We start from the raw sequence: 23128 nt of genomic DNA, 5'->3' as shown, positions 1-23128 counted from the left end.
TGTTATTCCTTGACTTTAGCAAAGCTTTTGATACGGTCTCCCACAGTATTCTTGCCAGCGAGTTAAAGAAGTATGGGCTGGATGAATGGACTATAAGGTGGATAGAAAGCTGGCTAGATGTCGGGCTCGATGAGTAGTGATCAATGGCTCCATGTCTAGTTGGCAGCCGGTATCAAGCAGAGTGCCCCAAGGGTCGGTCCTGGGGCCGGTTTTGTTCAATATCTTCATTAATGACCTGGAGGATGGCATTGAGTGTACCCTCAGCAAGTTTGCAGATGACACTAAACTGGGAGGAGTGGTAGATACGCTGGAGGGTAGGGATAGGATACAGAGGGACCTAGACAAATTAGAGGATTGGACCAAAAGAAATCTGATGAGTTTCAACAAGGACAAGTGCAGAATCCTGCACTTAGGAGAGAAGAATCCCATGCATTGCTACAGACTAGAGCTCAAATGGCTAGGCAGCAGCTCTGCAGAAAAGGACCTAGGGGTTACTGTGGATGAGAAGCTGGATATGAGTCAACAGTGTGCCCTTGTTGCCAAGAAGGCCAATGGCATTTTGGGATGTATAAGTAGGAGCATTGCCAGCAGATCGAGGGATGTGATCATTCCCCTCTTATCGACATTGGTGAGGCCTCATCTGGAGTACTGTGTCCAGTTTTGGGCCCCACACTACAAAAAGGGTGTGGAAAAATTGGAAAGTGTCCAGCAGAGGGCAACAAAAATGATTAGGGGACTGGAACACATGACTGAGAAGAGGCTGAGGGAACTGGGATTGTTTAGTCTGCCGAAGAGAAGAATGAGGGGGGGATTTGATAGTTGCTTTCAACTACCGGAAAGAGGGTTCCAAAGAGGATGGAGCTAGACTGTTCTTGGTGGTGGCAGATGACAGAACAAGGAGTAATGGTCTCAAGTTGCACTAGGGGAGGTTTAGGTTGGATATTAGGAAAATCTTTTTCACTAGGAGAGTGATGAAGCACTGAAATGCGTTACCTAGGGAGGTGGTGGAATCTCCTTCCTTTGAGGTTTTTAAGGTCAGGCTTGAGAAAGTTGGGGATGATTTAGTTGGGAATTGGTCCTGCTTTGAGCAGGGAGTTGGACTAGATGATCTCCTGAGGTCCCTTCCAACCCTGATATTCTTTGATTCTATATTCCAGAGACAGGTGTGTTCTGTACAAAGAATGATGAGTCAGGATCTGGCTAGCTATCACTGCATTTTTAATGGCCCATCACCTCAGTATCCCTGTAGCACCTGGAAATGATGGGTGCTAATTCTGGCTCAGACGCTGACTCTCCCTGTGGTCAGCTCACTTAACCTCTCTCTCTTTGTTGTCTGATCTGCAAAATGCAGATAATAGTACTTATTTCATAGTCCGTTAGGAGGATTAATGTTTGCCTTGAAGATTATAAACCCTAAGCGGTATTATCCAAGTCCTTCTGAAACTTGTTGCTCTCTTCTGTTGTATTTACTGATTCCCTCCTTTATTTTGGGGTGCTTTCTTCTTTTGTGTCTCTAATATATAAGTGAGCACAATTTATCTTAATTATGATCTTCGTGGCAATCTGCTTGTCTCCTTCCTCTCCCTCCTGAATTGTCTTCTCTTGTCCTCTTTATTAGGCCCCCAAGATATTGTGACTCAGATATCTCCCTGCTTATTGCATACATTTGACTTCATATATTACTCTTGTGTGTGGTATTTTATCAAGCATTTTCTTGATGTCCAAGTAAATCACAGCCTCCCACTGATATTTCTTTGTGTCTCTCTTCAGTGAATACCATCCAATTTGTTAGGCCTGACCTTTGTGTGAATTCAGTCTGCTCTATTTTTATTCAAACTCTATTGCTTCAAGTTTTCTTCTGCTCCTTCTTTGGTTAGTGCATCAAGTCATGCAGAAAGATCAATTAGGGCTTATGAAAGGCAAATTGAACTCCAGTGTTATGGAAATTGTTAAATCTTATAAGAAACATGAACACAAATGGACTAGTTCAAAGAAATAAATGAAAGACTAGAATTTGGAAAACACCTAAAGTGAACCCAGTGGAAAATATCTCACTTTCTAAGTCGGGGTGGGCAAACTTTTTGGCCTGAGGGCCACATTGGGGTTCTGAAACTGTATGGAGGGCTGGGTAGGGAAGGCTGTGCCCCCCCCAAACAGCCTGGTCCCTGCCCCCTATCCATCCCCTCCCACTTCCTGCCCCCTGACTGCCCCCCTCAGAACCCCTGACCCATCCAACACCCCTGCTCCTTGCCCCTGACCGCCCCCTCCCGGGACCCCCCGCCCCTAACCACCCTCCCGGGACCCCACCTGCTATCCAAACCCCTCTGCTCCCGTCCTCTGACTGCCCTGACCCCTATCCACATCCCTGCCCCCTGACAGGCCCCCCGGGAGTCCCATGCCTATCCAACTCCCCCCGTTCCCCATCCCCTGACCCCCCCCGAACCTTCACCCCATCCAACTGCCCCCTGCTCCCTGTCCCCTGACTGCCCCCTGGGACCCCCTGCCAACTTATTCAAACCCCCCAGTCCCCGCCCCCTTACCATGCTGCTCAGAGCAGCAGGACTGGCAGCCCCGCCGCCCGGCCGGAGCCAGCCCCGCCACCACGCTACCTGGCAGGAGCTCGCAGCCCCGCCGCCCAGAGCGCGGGTGGCATGGTGAGCTGAGGCTGCAGGGGAGCGGGACAGCAAGGGAGGGGCCAGGAGCTAGCCACCCTGGCCGGGAACTTAAGGGCTGAGCAGGATGATCCCGTGGGCAGGGCCGGCTCCAGGCACCAGTGTTCCAAGCAGGAGCTTGGGGAGGCAGTTAGAAAGGGGCGGCAGAGTTTCCGCAGCGGGGGCAATTCGGCGGCAGCTCCTCCCTTTTGCCGTCCATGATGGCAGCTTTTTTCACTGCTTGGGGTGGCAAAAACTGTAGAGCCGGCCCTGCCCGTGGGCCGCAGTTTGCCCACCTATGTTCTAAGCTGTTCTTCTCCTCTTCAGAAACAAGTAGCATAGGTATGTTCTCGGCAAGGCAAAAAGAACTAGTATATATAAAAGGTCTTTGTTCTGATGGATGCATACTAGTACTTCCCATTGACATAGTGGGAGATAAAGAGTAAGCATCAGAGCACCACAGTATAGGTAAGAAATGAGAAAAAGCAGATGTGTATGTTATTGTCAGATCTACAGTACAATAAGCAAATTGGTACATTGTCTTGTTTTCAGCACAGCTGCAATGGTTGATTAATTTTGAGTCCGTTCTCTCTTCTTAACAATGTACAAGAACGTGAATTTATTGACTGAAAAACAATTAACTTGAAAATTTAGACTCAGTGCTATAGAATACCATCATAGTTATAAATATGGATTTAGCCAGCACTTTTCATTGAGATGCATGGTTCTTTATTTCCATACACGCTTTGCCAGAAAACTATAAAATGAGATCTGAAAAGAAACGTAAAGGTGCAGGCATGAAAATTCAGAGGATGGCAAGACTCGAGATTTTAGTTAGCTCTGAATCCTCATTTGGAACAAAAGTAATAAGAAGCAAATTCTGTGTCCCATTGTGAATTCATACTAGAAAATTTGATTTTGTTCATTTTATTCTGCTTTGTAAATGTAATTAGCTAAATTAATCCGTAGTGTGACACAGCTGAATCCAGCAAATTTACACCAAGGATTAATTTGGTCCAACTTTTTAAAATTATGGTTTTACCAGTTTTTCACTCCTCTACTTTTCAGCTAAACAGGACTCTCTTGTGTAATTTACATTTAACTGGTATTTGTTAGCTTGGATTTCTTGTTGTGCAGTGGGGACCCTGTGGGCACATGTGCTGTGGAGGGTGGGAGTAGAGGAAAGGGACACAGGCCTCCCTGGCCAAAGATGATTAGGGAAGATCTAAAAGTGAAGGACCTCAACACCTACAGCAGCCGGTAACCCAGGCAAACTATGACCTTGAAGCATTGCAGGGATAAGATCTTCATTAGCATGTACTCTTCTGGACTCATCCTCCAATGCATAGACTCATATCTGTCAAGTAAATCTTATTTCTCAAGCAGGCATGTTCTGTGGCTTCAGGGAGGGAAATCTTACTCCTTTTCATGAATAGGTTCTATTGATTCCCTTGTACAGTACTTCAGATTGATAGTCTACCAAAGCCCATTTCACACTGTTGTCATTTTTTGAAGATCAAGACACTGATCATATTTTGCAATCTTCTGCCTCACTAGAGATATCTTTTTGATGTAAAAATTTATATTCTTCTCCTTGGCAACTGAACAGTCAGACTATGCCCCTTTTGCGCTGGTGTAAGACTGTACAGTGGAGCTAACAACACATAATGTGGAAACAAGGACTATCCAAAGCATAGGTGGACTCTTCTGAAGTAGTTCTCCTGGCATAAAGTAAATCACCCAGAAACGGTGCATTACACACTGGCTAAAGTGTTTCTCTGAAGCTGATTCCCATATAAATGAATCCATTCACATTCTCTTATGTGAGAGCAGAGGAACTCCTCAGTCTCTATTTGCAATTTGTGCTGAAGATCATCACCATCCAAAACACTGACAGATATAACTATGTGGTCATGCATCTTGGATATTCTTCTTGAGCAACCCTGTCTGATTGCACAAAAAATTTCCATAGAAATGCCCTCATAGTGTATGAACAAAAATGAAAAGCAAGGAACTGAAAATAATGATGTAATTTTTGTTTAATTGTCTACATTGAGCCAAACATATAAAAATACAACACAAGTGTTTCAGCAGTGTCTTCCCTGATCTGCTTGTGTAAATCAAGTATTTGTGATTAGGGCCTACTGCATAAACAGCGCTACACATTTTAAGCAAGAGTCCAAGCTACCGAAGGAACAACAAAATATGCATTAAGTTGCTTGTTACTAGCAATCAACACTATCTATCTATATCTATCTATCTAAACAGGAAACAAGATAAAACAGGAGATAGGATAAAAGCATCACATGGGATCACTATAAAACATAGCTTAAGGAAATGAAGGAGTATGAATTTCATTAGAAAAGAAACTTGAAAGTTAGAGATAAGCTAAACTAATATTGGGTTATTTTCATTTGTAGCTAGGGGACACTGTCTGAACACAGACACTGTGTCTTTTACAAAACTTATGGACACTGATGATGGCATAAGGATTTGTGGAGGTGTGGGACATATACCATATGAAGAAATAAAGCTTGTTCTCATTTGAATTAAAGATGCAGAATCCTCTTACTAGTTTATGAGTGTCCCTAAATTAAAAAACACAAAGGAAAAAATAAAAGATCCATTTCCAGTCTGCCAGTATTTTTATGGCCTCTATACCACAGCACATATTTCCTCGTGCTTTATCAAATCTGTACAATAAAATAAATTGTGATTTTAAAAGGAAATTCTTCTCTAATTTCTAATAATCAGTAGCCCAGATTATGGCCAGATCTTTATCTGGTGTAAATTGGTATACTTTCTCTGAAGTCAAAATAGCTATCCCACTTCACACAAACTGAAGATTTTTGTTTGGACTTCTAGGTAACAGAATATTTCTGAGCGCTGAAGAGAGATAAACATCATGTCTACACTATTGAGATTATACTGGCATAGCTATGCCTGCATAGCCCCATGGTTTACATGCAGCCTGCGCTGACAGAAAGTTAGGAACACCACCTCCCCAAATGAAGTTAGGGCTTGTTTACACTTGAAATGCTACAGTACCACAGCTGAATTGCTGCAGCTACACAGCTGTAGTGCTTCAATGTAGACACCAGCTATGCTGACGGGAAGGGTACTCCCATCGGTGTAAATAATCCACCTCCCCAAGAGGCTGTAGCTAGGTTGAATTCTTCCATCAACCTAGTGCTGTCTACACTGGGGGTTAGGTCGGCTTAATTGCACTGCTCAGAGGTGTGAATTTTTCACACTCCTGAGGAAAGTAATTATGCTAACTTAATTTTCTAGTGTAGACCAGAGGCAGGTCTACACTACAAACTTTCATTGGCTCAGCTGCACCAGTGTCACTGTAGCACGTCTGATACAGATGCTCTCAGCTAACGGGAGAGAGCTCTCCTGTTGGCTTAATAACTCCACTTCTATGAGTGGTCGTAGGTACGTTGGCAGGAGAAGCTCTCTTGCTGACATAGTGCTGTCTACGTGGGGGGTTAAGGTCACTATAATTTTTTCAACACCCCTGAGCGACACACTTACATTGAAGTAAGTATGTAGTGTAGACCAAGCCCAGGTCTTAGCTATGTTGACAGAGGTCCTTTTCCATTGACATAGCTGCGTCTACAACGGGGCACACCTGTGCTGATCGGGGTGTGGTTTTTTTCACATGCCTGACTGACGTAGCTGTGCTTTTCAGTGTGGACCAGGCCTTAGAATCGCTAAAGATTGTTCATGAAAAGTTTAAGGCAGTATTCCCTTGAACCTCAAGGTGGTTCTATCTATCTTTGTCTCTTTTAAATACATTTCTAAATTGCAATTCTATATTACAGGAATGTTTTAGAAATTGATCTATAATATCTGGGATAATGCATACCCTTTATTGAAATAGTATGTATATGGCACAATACCTGTGTGTTTATTGTGCAATAAAATGTCATAAACTATTTTGATGTTGAAATTACTCTGTAAAATTCAAAGTGCCTATTCCTATAGCTGAAGCATGGATTCCGTGGGAGTTGTGTATGCAGCCACTGTTGAATCAGAGCACGTGGGTTTTCAATTGGAGCTATTATATTTATTTGTTTTTCAAACAGGAACTTTTAGTTCTGGTTTTTATTACATTTTATATTAACAGTTTAAAACCCGTCCTGAAAAGTTGAAATTGTGTTAGAAATAACATGGGCCAAAAGCTTGGAGGTTGGAGATGACTGCACATTAGTGCTATGAAAGCAGCATTAATATTGGCTTGTACTCAAACCTATGCACTGTCTTTCATGTAGATTATTCTTGACAGGGGCAGCACTAAACTGTTGAAGATGTGGAGTGTCTGGATCTGGGGCATATGCTCTAAAATACATGGACCATACACCCTGGTCCCACCTTCTGGATGCACCTTCCCCACCAGTGGCTATTGTGGCATAAACTTACATGTAGAGTGAGGGGTGAAATAAGGCCCTATGTATTTTGGGCCTCATCTAAAGTCCATTAAAGCCAATAGGAGTCTTTCATTTATTTCAATGGGTTTTCCATCAGGTCCTTTCTAAGGCTATTTTGTAAGTTAATTTTGTGAAGATGACTTACCATACCACTCATCAACCCATGCAAAAGCCTGTCGGTGTCCAATCATTAATATATCTCTGACCACCTGTGAAATAAGAAAAAAAGGTTAAAAGTATCTTGTGTAGTAAAACATTATAGAAAATAAACTATAGGAACATCATGGTCTCTCTACAGGGTGGAAGGACATAAACACTCTGAACTTTGAGACTCTACACTGATCTATGGTGACATACACAAGAAGGGGACATTTGGGAGCTGAACAACCAATATATTAATATTTGGGCAAGCAGACTGGAACTCCTTTCCCTTCTATCTTAAAATGGAACCTGTTAGTTCTTTTCACATACAAGAGGTCAATAACCTTCCAAAATTCTACCAATGTCTGGACATTAAAATACTTGGAGAAGACCATTTGATAATTGTATCATTAATGAATTAATATTTGGACAAGTAGAATGGATAACTTTCCCACCACTTGTGAAAGCTGTAGGATAACCTGGATGTTGTTATTCTGTGAAGGTTACTCATTTCTAATTACAGATTTTAAAAAAATCTTTGAAGAAAAATATAATATACAAAACTTTGGCAGGAGAATATATAGAAAATCCTATCCAAAAAGCATGAGTCAAAACCTTTATGAAAAATTCAGGCATTTTTTAATAAAAAAGGGATTGAATTCTGAGGGCTTTGCAGAATAGGAGAAGTGTTTGCAACTGTGACTTTATCATCTTGGAGCTCTGTACATGCCCTGAGATATCTGGTTTTAGAAGAAGGAACCACACATCCAGTGAAAATGAACAATAATATACACTTGAGAGCCAAGCATGCTAAACTTCAGGAAATCAGATGAATGTGCAAAAGGCATCAGAACTATTGCAGTAAGTCCAACTTAGTTGTCTAGAAACTCTCGTTCAGTGATAGCTTAATATTACGCTAACGGTCCAATTCTGATCTCATTTACACTGGTTTCTTACTGGTGTAGCTCTTGTGACTTCAGAGGAGACACTCTTGATTTACATCAGTGAGACTGAGGTTAGAATTAGACTCTAAATCAAAGGAGTGGGTTGAGACTGCCACGGTTTTTGTTTTTAGTATTTTGAGATTGGCAGATTAGCATAATGAGAATTAATAAGCTTTTACTGCATCCAGATAGATAGCCATTAAAGCCAATAGAGCTATCAAACTGAAGTAACTGTTTGGCTTCACATTCTGCTCTCACTTTCAGTACACTGGGAGTAACTACACTGATGTCAATGGTGTAAAATCAGAGTGAGTGAGGTCAGAGTCAGACCCACAGTGTTTGTTTAATTGTGGTAAAATTAAATGAACTGCTGATAAAGTGCAATACAGACTTTAAAAGCTTCAAGTAATGAAATCACAGGGGAAAAAATATTTCAGTCTAGAAACATTGTATTGTATTCATCTAACAGCTCACAATTGTCACAATAAAGCTGTTGTCATTGGCACAAATATTATTTTACCAGCAGTGGAGGTCTCTTGGGCAAGGATGTTGTTAATTCTGCCCACATAAGGATCACAGCACTGGAAACGTTATTGCTGGCTGTACTCAGAGATGGGCGAAAAACTAAGCCTTGGATCTGAGTAACTCGAGCCTTTGGGGAAGTTTGTATCCAGAGATTAATTTTGCAGCTGGGCCTCTTCTCTTTAATTGACACATGAAAACCCCAGATCGAATCACCCTTGAATGTTAAGGAGGTTTGGAACCAGATCTAAACCTGAACTTCCTGGCTCAGCCCATCTCTAGTCCTATTCATGTGCAGGTCAGGATAATGCTCTAGTTCCACTTGTGCTCTAGCCCTACTCCTGTGCAAGATAACAGCATATAGGCATTCACTGACCTTATGTACAAATTGTTCTACTCTAGTTTGAAGTCCCCAGACTTCAAATTTCACAGTCACCAGTTTGTAGGAGCACATGATCGGCTGGTGTGTCTCCCTCCAGCCTTCTTTTAATAGGCCTCTCCCCGTCTTCTCTGACTTGAAATGTTTAGGATCCTGCAAAGCAAGGAGAACCACGACTGAAAAACCTTGGCTGAAAAGTCCCCATTTGCTAGCTTGTTAATGTGTCTGTTTTAAGGCTAATAAACACTAAGGGTATGTCTACACTACCCGCCAGACCGGCGGGCAGCGATCGATCCAGCGGGGATCGATTTATCGTGTCTTGTCTAGATGTGATAAATCGACCCCCGAGCGCTCTCCCGTCGACTCCTGTACTTCACTGCTGCGAGAGGCGCAGGCAGAGTCGATGGGGGAGCGGCAGCAGTCGACTCACCGCGGCAAAGTCACCACAGTAAGTCTATCTAAGTAAGTTGACTTCAGTTATGTTATTCACGTAGCTGAAGTTGCGTAACTTAGATCGATTCCCCCCCTTCCCCTCCCCAGTGTAGTCCAAAAATAACACAATTTGCTTAAATGAATGGCAGGATATAATAAGATACGTAAGGCCAAATCCTGGTCTGTTACCCAAAAACCAGTGCATTGATGGCAGCAGTAGATACTTGGCGATGCTGTGAAGCTCATTGGGCACAAAAGACATTGGGCCATAGCAGGGCATGATGCTACAGGTCATTTTAGTACAATGCACTATGAGGCACTGTTTATTGCTCAAGGAGCAACAGGTCTATTTCCAGTGAGACCTGCTAGCGTATTCTATAGTTGGCGGCATACATATACACCTGACTGTGGTCCAGCCACATCCCTATTCCTGAAAACCATATCTCTTTTGGCATATCACACCCACACAACATGGCAGATCTGCCAGCAGACTCTTGTGGGCCATCAAAGGGTGTCAGCTGGAAAGCCCCTTTGCATGCATCACTACTTGTGTGAAGATCTGTGGCTGATTGCACTCTTCTTCTTCCATACCCACTGCAGGAGTTAGCTCAATGTAATGCACTAATGTGAAAATGTAGGGAGTTGCTCAACCTGGAGCAGCAAGGGAGCCAGATGGGATGACGCCTGTTGAATCTCATCCTTAGCTATAAACCAACTAACTATTGGAAGTTTAAAGTAAATGTAATGGCAGGGGGAAATATCCAATGTGTTTTTTTTTAAATTACAAAAACTCTTGTACACACCATGTGTAAAGAAACTAGAGAAGGGAAAGCAGAGATTCCATTGTGCTGTGTGTCTGCACTTTAGAGCCAGCATATAAAAATAAAATGTGTAGTTGTGACAATGCAAGTGGCAGGAGGGACTAGCTGTCCCAAATGTGTACCTGTCTGAGACATTAGGCACATACTCCGGTTGGCTAGTGCCTTCTGCCACTCACATCACTGTGGCTATGCTCTATTTTTAGCACGCTAGCTCAATCAGTTTGCATGGGTAGATCTCCTCGATTTGGGAAGTACACCCTCCAGTTTGAAGATACTGTATACGTAAATCCTGCCTGCATTTTATTCTGGACTCTGCACATCGTTTGGATGGAAAATAAACAGAAACAAGTCAAGGGTGAAAAAACCCAAAAAACCCAACACTGCCAAGCTTCATTATCTATGTGTTGGAAGCAGAGTTACTCACCTGTGTGCTCCTTTATGAATTTATCAAAGGCCTTATCATCTACTGCCTTAGACCTTGTGTATTCATTTATAAGTGTGCAAAGTGAATGCAAAGAAGCCATAAAATGCTACAATCCCAATTTGGTAGCATATTACATGCACACTGTGGAGGTGTCAATGACAACACAAGTCATGAGGGCAGTGAAGAACCAGGGTTCTAATGTTCAAACCAACTGGGAGCACTGGAAAATCATAAAGAACTCTGTTTCTGAGGTTGAGGAAGCAAGTTTCAAGCCTATGAGAGAACCACATTATGGGTATAATCAGCAGATGGTAAAGTGTACATCATCTGTTTGAAGGGCTTGACAATGCCATTGTAAATTCTAAACTAACTTGTATATTACTGGTTGAGCATGAAACTTTACCAAGTTGGAACCTCCAGTAACATGGACAAAACCCTGAAGGGACTGTAATTTCAACATCAGCTATTTGATTTTCCAGTACGTCAAGGAAAGTCAAGAAGTATGATACTAAATATATTGTTTGAGGGGGCAGTGAAGCCAAGACACCAATTGCTATTGAAAGCAAAGACATTACATCCAGTATTGATTCTTAAAATGAAATCACTTTCCAGGTTCTCCAAATTCATTGCCCATGTAATAAACTGTATTTTAAAAATATGGATGTTTTGGAGATGTGGTCATGAGAAGACAGCCAACTTGTCTTCAGGGTTTATTTTAAACAACACAAAAAGATGCCCTTGGTTTAGGTAGGATAGACAAGAAACACTTAGAGATTAGTTGCTGTTTATTTGCATTCGTTTGTTAATTTTTATGTATCTGGCCTTATGTCTATACCTGCTAATTGCACCTTGGCAATCTTGGACAGGATTCACAGTTCAATGTTCATTTTCAAATGAACAAGGACAGGGAAGTAATAATGAATTTACGATACAACTCCTTTAATCTACACTGAAAATCAAGTTCAGCTGTGCCCTACTCCCTGAGGCCTTGATCCAGGAAAGCTTGTGCTTAAGTCCATACTATTTAGAAAAACACTTAAATATGTGGCAAAGAGTCCTGTGGCACCTTATAGACTAACAGACGTGTTGGAGCATAAGCTTTTGTGGGTGAATACCCAGATGCATGTAGTGGAAACTTCCAGAGGCAGATATAAATATGCAAGCAAGAATCAGGCTAGGGATAACGAGGTTAGTTCAATCAGGGAGGATGAGGCCCTCTTCTAGCAGTTGAGGTGTGAACACCAAGGGAGGAGAAACTGCTTTTGTAGTTGGCGAGCCAGTCACAGTCTTTGTTTAATCCTGAGCTGATGGGGTCAAATTTGCAAATGAACTGAAGCTCAGCAGTTTCTCTTTGAAGTCTGGTCCTGAAGTATTTTTGCTGCAGAATGGCTACCTTTAAATCTGCTATTGTGTGTCCAGGGAGGTTGAAGTGTTCTCCTACAGGTTTTTGTATATTGCCATTCCTAATATCTGATCTGTGTCCATTTATCCTTTTACGTATGGACTGTCGAGTTTGGCCGATGTACATAGCAGAGGGGCATTGCTGGCACATGATGGTGTATATTAGATTGGTGGACATGCAGGTGAATGAACCGGTGATGGTGTGGCTGATCTGGTTAGGTCCCGTGATGGTGTCGCTGGTGTAGATATGTGGGCAGAGTTGGCATCGAGGTTTATTGCATGGATTGGTTCCTGAGTTAGAATTACTATGGTGCGGTATGTAGTTGCTGGTGAGAATATGCTTCAGGTTGGCGGGTTGTCTGTGGGCGAGGACTGGCCTGCCTCCCAAGGTCTGTGAAAGTGTGGGTTGTACAACCCATCCTGGACAACGATCTCTCACTTTCACAGACCTCTGTGACCTATGTCTGTTAGTCTATAAGGTGCCACAGGACTCTTTGCCGCTTTTACAGATCCAGACTAACACGGCTACCCCTCTGATACTTGACTTAAATATGCACTTCACTTTAAGCAGAAGCTTCAGTGATCTCCTGAATAAGAGGCTAAATGAGGATGAGCTAGGGAAGTGGCAAACTGGTGAGACTACTCTGTTTGTATTTCCTGCCACTCACTGTGAGCTTCTCTCTCACTTGGTGCTATTCTTTTTCTAATGTTTATAGTTAGCCCCAATGACTTGGCTTGTGATTTGATTCATAAACTGAAGCTCTACCATGAACCTTTCTTGTTAATCAGGCTCAAATGAAGAGATGTTCTTGCCATCTTTCTGAAAATCATTACTTTCACATCCTTCTCTAAATGTGACTGCAGTATTCTCTGCTTTCAACCCTAGAGCACCATAAAAACAAATCAGCTCCAGCACATAGCTGAGTAACATACCACTTCATATCACGAATAACTGTCACATATTGTTTGCCCGTCTTCTCATTCAATAAAGCTTGTCCTCAGCTTGGTCTAGATATTTGAAAAGAATTGTTATATAACTGATAATTGCCTGAAGCACACAGTTCAATAAAAAAAGTAAGATGTGGATGTGGAATTCTAATAGATGGATCCTTGAATTTAGAAACAGTTTACAGCAACAATGTAGAATGATTTCAAATATTCTGATACAATATGCATGCAGTAAATAAATATTCTTCTTTGAGTGCTTGTTCATGTCAATTCCAAACAGGTGTGCGCACACCACATGCACGACAGCTGGAAGATTTTTCCCCTAGCAGTATCCGTAGGGTCAGCCTGGATGCCTCCTGGAGTCACGCCTTCATGGCGCCCAACATAGGGCTCTGTCGACCCGACCCCCACTCAATTCCTTCTTACTGCCTGTGATGGCTAGCTGGAACTCCCCGTTGCTCTTGCCTCAGCAAGCACGTGTTAGCAGTGTTTGTGTATATAGTTAGTTAGTGTTAGTATAGTAGTTTTTTCCTTTGGGGGGGTCCCCCCACCGATGTTTTTCCCCGGCACTGGGTTATGCCTTGGTCTCTGGGCTTTAAACCATGCTCGGACTGTGGCAGGTTTATGCAAAAAATGACCCGCACACTTCGTGCTTGAAGTGTCTAAGCGAGGGGCGTCTTAGAGATCAGTGCAAAATCTGTAGAAATTTTTGCCCCGGGACTCTTAAAGACATGGAGGAGCACATCCGAGTGTTGTTTATGGAGGCAGCACTTCGTCCTCAGTCAGAGCCGGGTGTGGCAGATCCGACTTCGAGCGCCGCATTCTTGGTGCACAGTGCTCCAGCACCGTCCATGTGCGAACCGGTGCCGAAGAAGGACTCTGCTGGAGACCCTTGGCACTGCCATGGCTCCGCCCACAGGCCCCAGACATCGGTGAGGCACCGGTGGTGCTCCCCAGTGCCCCACAAAAGGAAAAAGGCTGACAGAGGGCGCTCCCCGGCCAGGTATAAAGACCAGTTGGCAAACAAGCCCCTATCGGGTACCCATTCGGTGGAGATTCCATTGACTCCTGCCCCGAGATGGGTCCAGTTGAGTCCGGACCAGCACTGCTCACTGACGCGCCGCCACAAAGACCTCCAGCTCCTCTCTACACCAGAGAGGCTCCGAGGCAGCAGTGGACCTTTTGGCGCTTACAGCACCACGCTCACCTCCTAGGCGAGAGATCGCCAGCACCGGTTCCGGGCCTGGTACATTCTGTGGGCAAACTAGCGATGATGTTGGCCTTTATATATCAGCCTTTATGTGTTCCTGCCCACCCCGCTCATTCACAAGGTACTCCTCAAAATACGGAGGGAACAGGCTTTGGTGATACTGGTAGCTCCAGCCTGGCCCTGCCAATACTGGTACACATCACTCCTGGAAATGTCCATGGAAGCCCCAGTCACCTTGCCGCTCTTCCTGGACTTAATAACTCAGGACCATGGATGCCTTCAGCACCCAAACCTCAAGTCATTGCACCTCACGGTGTGGAAGCTCCATGGCTGAACCCGATGGAGCTTGCCTGCTTGGACTGGGTTAGACAAGTCCACCTGGACGGTAGGAAACCCTCCACCAAGGCCAGGGGCGGCTATACGAATTTTGCTGCCCCAAGCAGTCACTGCCGAATTGCCACCGCCGCAACAGTGGCAGAGCTGCCGCCAAAAGCCACGGCGGTGGGAAGAGCGGTGGAGCTACCGCCAAATTGCCACCACAGGACACGGACTGCCGCCCCATTCTAAATGCCGCCCCAAGCACCTGCTTGGAAAGCTGGTGCCTGGAGCCGGCCCTGACCAGGGCTACCTACCTTGCCAAGTGGAAGAGATTTTCAATCTGGGCGGCACAGCATCATTCATCTCTGACTCTCGCCACTATCCTGCTTATATTGGACTACCTCCTCCATCTCAAGCAGCAAGGTCTGTCCATGTCGTCAATAAGGGTTCACCTGGCCACCATTTCAGCCTTCCATCCAGGTACAGCCAGCCGATCGGTCTTCACCAACCCTATGGTCAGTCGTTTTCTGAAAGGTCTCAACAGGCTATATCCACAGGTCAGGCAACTGATCCCAGCTTGGGACCTCAACCTCGTCCTTTCTAAACTGATGGGTCTGCCCTTTGAACCACTGGCGACGTGCTCCCTGCTCTATCTCTCATACATGATGGCATTTCTGGTAGCGATAACCTCAGCCAGGAGGGTGTCTGAGCTCAAGGCATTAACATCAGAGCCTCCTTACACCATGTTCTATAAGGACAGGGCGCAGCACAAGCCACACCCAGCTTTCCTCCTGAAGGTTGTCTCCCAATTTCACATTAATCAGGACATCATCCTCCCAGTAGCCTATCCTAAGTTGCACTCAAGTGGCAGAGAGCAGAGGCTTCACTCATTGGATGTGTGCAGAGCCCTGGCCTCTTACATCGAGAGAACGAAGCCATTCTGAAAGTCTGTCCAGTTATTCATGGCAGTGGCGGACAGAATGAAAGGTCTTCCCATCTCTTTTCAATGAATTTCTTCATGGATCATGTCCTGCATCCATGAGTGCTACAGCCTGGCAGGGGTGCCCGCTCCTCCAATTACTGCGCACTCTACCAGGGCTCAGGCCTCTTCAATGGCATTCCTGGTGCAGGTTCCCACCCAGGAAATATGCAGAGTGGTGACGTGGTCCTCCATACATACTTTCACTCCGCACTACGCAATTACCCAGCAGGCCAGAGACGACGTGGCCTTTGGTAGAGCAGTGCTCCAATCAGTAGACAACTCCGACCCTGGAACTTGGGCTTCGGAGTCACCTGACTGGAATTGACATGAACAAGCACTCGAAGAAGAAAAAACGGTTACTCACTTTCTCTTAACTGTTATTCTTTGAGATATATTGTTCATGTCCATTCCAATACCCACCCTCCTACCCCACTGTCGGAGTAGCCGGCAAGAAGGAACTGATGGGGGGTTGGGTCGGCAGGGCCCTATACTGGGCGCCATGAAGGCGCAACTCCAGGGGTTGCCCAGGCTGACCCTATGGATACTATTAGAGGAAAAATCTTCCGGTTGTCATGCATGCAGTGCGTGCCCACCTGATTGGAATGGAGATGAACAACACATCTCGAAGAACAACAGTTACGAGAAGGTGAGTAACTGTTTTTTTCTAAAGAGGTCAAGCAAAATTCACATGAAAATTCTAGTTGCACTGGGTTAGTTACTGTGCTATGGTTCATAGGATGTTTTTGGTATTATGGCAGACGTAGAAAAGATGGTTTTGCATTATTCACATTCTCACACATAATTACATATTTGCATGCTAAGATATAACAGATACAAAGATGATGTAGGAGATGAGATGGCAAATAATAATTTATTAAAATCAAGATTTTCAAAAGTTACTAGGGATTTTGCATGCCTGAGTTTTTTGGAAGCCCAACTTGGAAGACCTTAAAGGGATCTGATATTTTGAAAATATGGAGCACCTGCCCTGTGGAAATCAGGCTCCTTCAAGGAGTCTTAAGTTAGGTGCCCAAAATCACTAGTTATTTTTGAAGATCTTGGCCTAAAATCATTCTTCAACCACTTAGTCACACCAGACTCTCTATTGGTTACTTGAGAAGCAGATTTAGTAATAACAGTACAATGGCTCATCTAATATAGACACCCTAGTGATGGTACTTGGTGACTCTGTTATTTAGATTGATAGGAGCTTATCCTGCCATTCACTGACTTCATTCACTTTGATTGTCCTTTGCCATCCGTAATCTACATCTTTCAGCAAATTTACACTGTTTATGCACAGTGTCAACACACATTGTTAAACACTTTGGATAAAATATTCAAAAGTACCTGTGTGACTTAGGAGCCTAAATCCCATTTTCAAAAGTGGCATAGGCTCTTACGAGCCTAAATCCTGTGAACTTTCAATGAGACTTAGATTTCTAAGTGCCTATGTAATTTTTGAAAATGGGATTTAGGAGCCTAAATTGCTTATGTACTTTTGAAATTTTTGCCCTTTATTTCTTTAAGGAATTTTCATGTGGTTTCAAATGATCTCTAGTTCTATGTTAGTGGAGAAGAGTAATGTTATAAATAAGTTGATGATAACTGCTAATATCAGCTACTGCTGAGAGTCACGTTGTCCCATACATGCAATCTATAGTTTTAAGCCCCAATGATCACTTTGGTTCATGAGGAAGATAAAGCAAATGAAGATTTCTCAGTTACTATTTCATGTTTTTAACGATATACTTTGTACTATGTCAAATATTATTTTCCAGCTGCAGGATGCCTAGATCATTGATCAATTTTCTTTTATTAAACATTTTTTCAATTTAGGTATTCTATGGTTCTTATTAGCAACATGGATGTTTCTTTGACATCAGTGAGTAACTTCCTGCTCTTACTGAACTAAAAGTGGACCATTGCTGATTGCTCTTAAATGAAATGTTCAGGTAGGGTCTTTCTGACCTGGATAACATCTTATTTCCTGTAATACTTCTGGTCCAAAATATCTCAGGCTGATAAACTAGAATTTTATCTGCCATATTGGGTTACTGAGTCCGGAAGTTACCTTAAAGAATTCTATTTTTATATACTTAAGGCAGGGACTGTATTTTCATTTTGTGTGTATACAGTGCCTCATATAATGGACCAGTGGTTCTGATTGGGATTTTTAGGCATTACCACATTAAAAATAAATGAAAAATAATATAGTTTCTACCTATAGTACTATATAAATAATAATTAATTTCCTCCACCCCCAGCAAACCTCTAGATAAAAAGTTTCAAATCCATTAACTCCATTAAAGTCAACAGAATGACCCCAGTGATGAATTTGGCTCAATATCAAAGTTTCCATAGTTTATCAAAGCAAACTAAACAATGACCATCTAAATTGCTTGAATACCTAATTGCAGATGGGATTTGTGTTTTGCTCAAACCATAACAGTTATCAGGAGGTCACAAAAGGCATTTTATTCTTTTGGAAAGTTAACTCAGCACATAACTAGATTAGTGATGAAGACTCTTTTTAGCTGTTGGTCCACAAACAGGCCACGGATATCTACTGCATTGCTCCTGGCTCAGAATCCTTTTAACAATGACCACAATGGATGCTCACAGATGGTCTCTTGGCTGTCTTTAATCACTCTCATCTGTTTGAAGGACTAGTCATAAATTGGCTGGAGTGCTTAAAGCACAGGTGCCAGGTGGTGATAGACCTGGACAGGCAATCTGCACAGCTCAAGAAGTGCCAAATCTTTTACAGGAAATCCTTCGTTTAAGAAAACATTAATGTACAGATTTCGCATGATGCACCTTTATGAATGAGTGCTGGGAAATTAAAAGGTCAAATCCGAAAGACATTATTCAGCAGTTACTCAGTCCTTGCTCAGGCAAGGCTGGTACTCAATTCAGTGGGAGCTTTGCCTGTTTGAGGACTGAGTAAAAAACTGAGTAATGTGGCCAAAGGAGCACAGCTCCAGTAAGAAGAGGAAGAATTGTGAGTCTAATTTTTTGTCCATACCCCTGAAAATTTATCCCAGGGTTTGCTAACTTTGGTCTCACACCTGGGAAGGGTGCAAGTGTTTTACAGAGGAAAGTAACTATCTGTCTTCGGTTGTAGTTCTGTTGCTCCCATCACTGTAGTGTCTAAGGGCCTGATCCAAAGTTCTTTGAAGTCATTAGAAATCTTTCTAGTGAATTCAGTGGGCTTTGAATCAGGCCACAAGTACTGAGTACCATTCCACATGCTTTGAATCAAATTTTCAAAAAAGCAGCTTCCATTCTGGGGGTGCACTTTGTTCCTGCAATTGGGTTGCTCTTGTAAATCTGAGGACCAGCTCCTCCAGCTACGTGATGGAGAGCAGAAATCAGGTAGCAGAAGAGCCAAGTATTCTGATTTGCATTCACAATCCATTTTGCAATCACAAATTGCACCTGCAGAAAGGTGGCCAGGTTTGGCCCTTTTGAAAAATATACCTCTTTGTATGAAAAGAGGCCTCTGATCAGAATTTTGCCTCGGAGGGAGGGCCCAGGTTACCTGCCTGGCCTCCTCAAATTTGAATGACATTGCAACTGCATGTGCCAGATTACAATGCCACTTATTCTGATGGAGGGTGATAGGTCCAAATGCGAGTGACATTGTTGTCCTGAGTGTTAGGTCACAATGTCATTCACTCAAATTTGGCTCAACCACCCCACTGTCATACCAGATGGGAAGGGGCTCTGCCGTTACGCCACCCCACTCTGGTCAAGGTGGGGCCCTGGCTCTTTGGTCTAATAATAAATAATAATAATAATTAATAATAGCAACCTTACTAGTCTTCATTACCCAGGACATCCAGAGAGCTAGCTGAGCAAAGTAAATTCAACCAGATTACTTACACTGTCAGTTTGGATTACAAAAGATAATAGTTGACCAGGAAAATGTCTTGCTATTAGAATGTGCAGTTTTTAATAAATATTAAATTAAGCAGATACAAATTAATGGAGTTCTTTTCAGTTCTTCAGGTAACCATTCCTGCCTGTATGACATTTTCATAATGCACCATCCTAAAATATAGACAATGGGTAATATTTTCAAAAGTGCTTAAGTGACTTAGGAGCCTAATCCCATTTTCAGAAGCACCAAAATTGATTTTCAAAAGTCTCATTGATTTTCAAAAGGACTTAGGCTCCTAAGTGACTAAGGCACTTTAGAAACTGGGAGTTTGGTACTTTTGTAAACTATACTCCCAGTGACTAAATGCAGGGAATGTTGTGATGAACTACAGATCTTTTGCACCTGTGCTTCACGTGCTTCTACACTAAGTGTTCTCAATATTCACATTTCTCAAGTGAGGCCACCAGGGACTTTTCTTGCAGCCACAGCCTCCTGGGCTCTGATTGGGGGGTGTGGCAAAGTAGCAGCCCCTCCCCCTCCCTGTTGCTCCTGGATGCACTGCCTTGGTGTTGGTTGCTGGGGCCACCAGCAGGAGTTGGGCCCGACCCCCATCTGGAGATACCTGGGGCACACCGCTGTCGGAGCAGGCAGCCAATGAGTTCCCCACCTTCCCAGGTGCAATGGGGCTCAGGCTTTGGGCTTTAGCCCTGAGGTGGTGGGGCGTCAGGCTCTGGCCGTAGGGCTTCGGGCTCCAGCCCAGGGCTCTGGCTGTGGGGCAGCAGGCCCCAGGCTCCAGCCACACAGCTTCAGGCTCCATCCCCGGGCTCTGTCCCCCGGCCATGGGGCTTCGGGCTGTGGGCTCCAGCCCCCTGCTGCCTCCCCTAACCCCCCATTCCACCCATCACCCCTGGTCCCCACTGCCTCCCCCAGCCCCCCATCCAGAGCTTAATTTGTCCCCAGTCTTGCCTGGGCTGAGTAAGTCTGCTGTGAAAAGTGATACCTGTATGTTTGTTAATATCACTTTTCACAACAGACTTGCCAACTAGCAATAAATAAATTACAATGATTTGGATGTGTATATGTGCATATTTATTTGCTTTTCCTAAAGCTAATTAAGTATTTTAGGAAAAAGCGTGAGAGTGGCCTCCAGCAAGAGTTGGGGATCGCACTCTGAGGCCACAAAAATTTGTCCTGAGAACCCCTAACTTACCTTTCCATTTTCTAAAATAAGTGCTCATCTCTTTCAGAAAAATCAGGAATTCATCTGAATATTTCTTTGGGCACGACAGAGAATCTCTTTTCCCAATGTCATTAGAAATTGATTTAAAACACTCCTTGAAAGGACAATCATTACGCTCTTGGATCCATGTGTTTTGTACCCTAGTGCAAATCAAGCACAGAGGCAGCAATAGTTTTGCTTTGTTAGCACTCGATACCCCTAAAGTGCTGTTTTTAGAGCACTTTGTACCTGGCAATACAATGTCTGGCAAACACAGAGCAATTTGTGCCTTTCCCTAGCAAAACGACTTTGTCAGATGAGCATGCCTCGTAAATTATATCTGACAAGCATTGAGAGAGGTGGGGAAGGATTTTCTAAACCATCCGTACACTTTGGTTGATGAATATTCTAGAAAGGAACACACTGAGGCACTGAATGCTATGTTTGACCTAAGGTTAAATGATTAGATGATTTCAGTGTTTAAGGGAACAAGGCTCATACAAAGGCTTTGCTGTGCTGAAGTTTCAGAGTAACAGCCGTGTTAGTCTGTATTCGCAAAAAGAAAAGGAGGACTAGTGGCACCTTAGATGCATCCGATGAAGTGAGCTGTAGCTCACGAAAGCTTCTGCTCAAATAAACTGGTTAGTCTCTAAGGTGCCACTAGTCCTCCTTTTCTTTTCATTGTGCTGAAGTGTACACCGTGCAATTTTTGGACGAAAGAATACTTTGCTAGTCGTAAAAAATAAATCCCAGATTTCTGTGTGAGTTCTCCTCAAAAGACATATCGTTACAAAGCTTACACTCATCATTAACTCGCAAAGTTGTCATGGCCAGATCAACCCAATAAAATGCACAAGGCTACGTTCTGATCTTAAGACATTAAACGGTAGGGTTAGGAATATGAAGGGCAGACAACATTTTAAGGCCAATATTCCAATCCCATTGAAGACAGTTGAGTAGCGCTGGTGTAATAGAGCAGGCCTTAAAATGTTATCTGTCCTCTTACATTCTTAACCCATAGGTCCCAAGGCAAGAGTAAGCTGATTTATCAGCAACAGCTCAGGGGAGGGATTACAGGTTAATTCAGTTAAATCTGATCAAGACACTTCTCTGAAACTAAGTTCTGGCACTTGCTGTCAGGAAGACATCAGATCAAGTTTAGGTTTTGCTATTTACCTACAAGTCTTTATGTGCAAGCTTATCCCTGGCCCTTGCCAATGCACCAATCCTGACCTGCAGCACCCAGTGCTGGGCCTATATGGCTCTCTCAGCTCTGTACTAGAAACACTCCTCCTAGTCTACTCTTGGGGCTCTCTTGAACATTAATTGCTGTTTGGTTGGTTGTTTTGTAATGTGGAAAAATATTCCCAGGCAGCTAGGATGGGCACATTCAACTCATATCCCCTGTGATGAACTAGGATTTAGTCTCCAGAAGTGAAAGGGCAGTGGGCTCACTCTGCATCTTTTTATCCTCCTACAGGTGGCTTTTTGGATGCCTCAAGACAAAGATTCTTTCTGGTATGTGGATTATTTTTCTTAAACTCCTACCACGGAATATTCTACCAATAGATATTTAACATGAAGTTAATTTTTTTTAGTCCTAAGCTAAAGATCAGTTTGTTTGATCTAGCATTTCAGAACTAATTCTTCGTAATTGTATTTTGAACTATATATTTTGAACTATGGCATTTCATCACCAGCTGTGATGGGTAGGCTTTGGATTTCAGACTGTACATACGGTGCTCCAGAAGGCTATGTCAACATAATCTCCTACTAGTGTATTTTAATTGTAAATTTTGTATTTCATTTTTAAAATATTTCATTTTTTATTTGAAGTTTATAAAAATAATTTCTTTGAGGCTGTTAGATAAATACTGCATTACCCCAAATGTCAAGATAATTCTGCTATAAGCAAATACATATTTATTTTATTTTATTTTAAAAAATGTATTAAATAACACATGGTTCTGTGGCATAGGAGTGTAGCCTACAGACCATCTCTAGTAATATGGTCTTGTCTACACAGTAGAAATTGACTATACCAGAACAGCTATTCTGGTATAGTTTAGCTACTCCAGAATAACGCCTCTGTGTAGACACTATTCTGGAATAAAAGTAACTTTATTCCAGAATTATTACTCTATTCTGGAATAATTACTCCACTCACAAAGCAAAGTCACTTGTATTCAGGAATAGATTATCCACAGGGGGACTATTCCAGAATAGCTATTGCAATATACTTATTCCAGTAGACAAGCACAGTGATTGATACGCAAAGTGAAAAGGGATTCAAGGGGGGGAGGGATAGCTCAGTGGTTTGAGCATTGGCCTGCTAAACCCAGGGTTGTGAGTTCAATCCTTGAGGGGGCCATTTAGGGATCTGGGGCAAAAATTGGGGATTGGTCCTGCTTTGAGCA

General features: G+C 43.1%; 1 protein-coding gene across 1 annotated transcript in view; it reads right to left on the bottom strand.

Moving 5' to 3' along the window:
• Positions 1-23128, bottom strand: part of PITPNC1 (phosphatidylinositol transfer protein cytoplasmic 1) — a gene marked incomplete at its 5' end in the record, with an annotated part of 205859 nt that overhangs the window by 14427 nt on the left and 168304 nt on the right. Inside the window, 2 exon segments of the mRNA XM_084647485.1 lie at positions 7230-7293; positions 9068-9223. Coding sequence (XP_084503611.1) covers positions 7230-7293; positions 9068-9223 — 220 coding nt within the window.

The sequence above is a fragment of the Lepidochelys olivacea genome, assembly GCF_965140295.1.
Source record: "Lepidochelys olivacea isolate rLepOli2 genome assembly, chromosome: 14".
In the NCBI taxonomy this organism is placed as follows: domain Eukaryota; kingdom Metazoa; phylum Chordata; order Testudines; family Cheloniidae; genus Lepidochelys; species Lepidochelys olivacea.
Note: the sequence above shows the minus strand (reverse complement) of the source record. Positions and strands in the feature narration are given on the sequence as shown.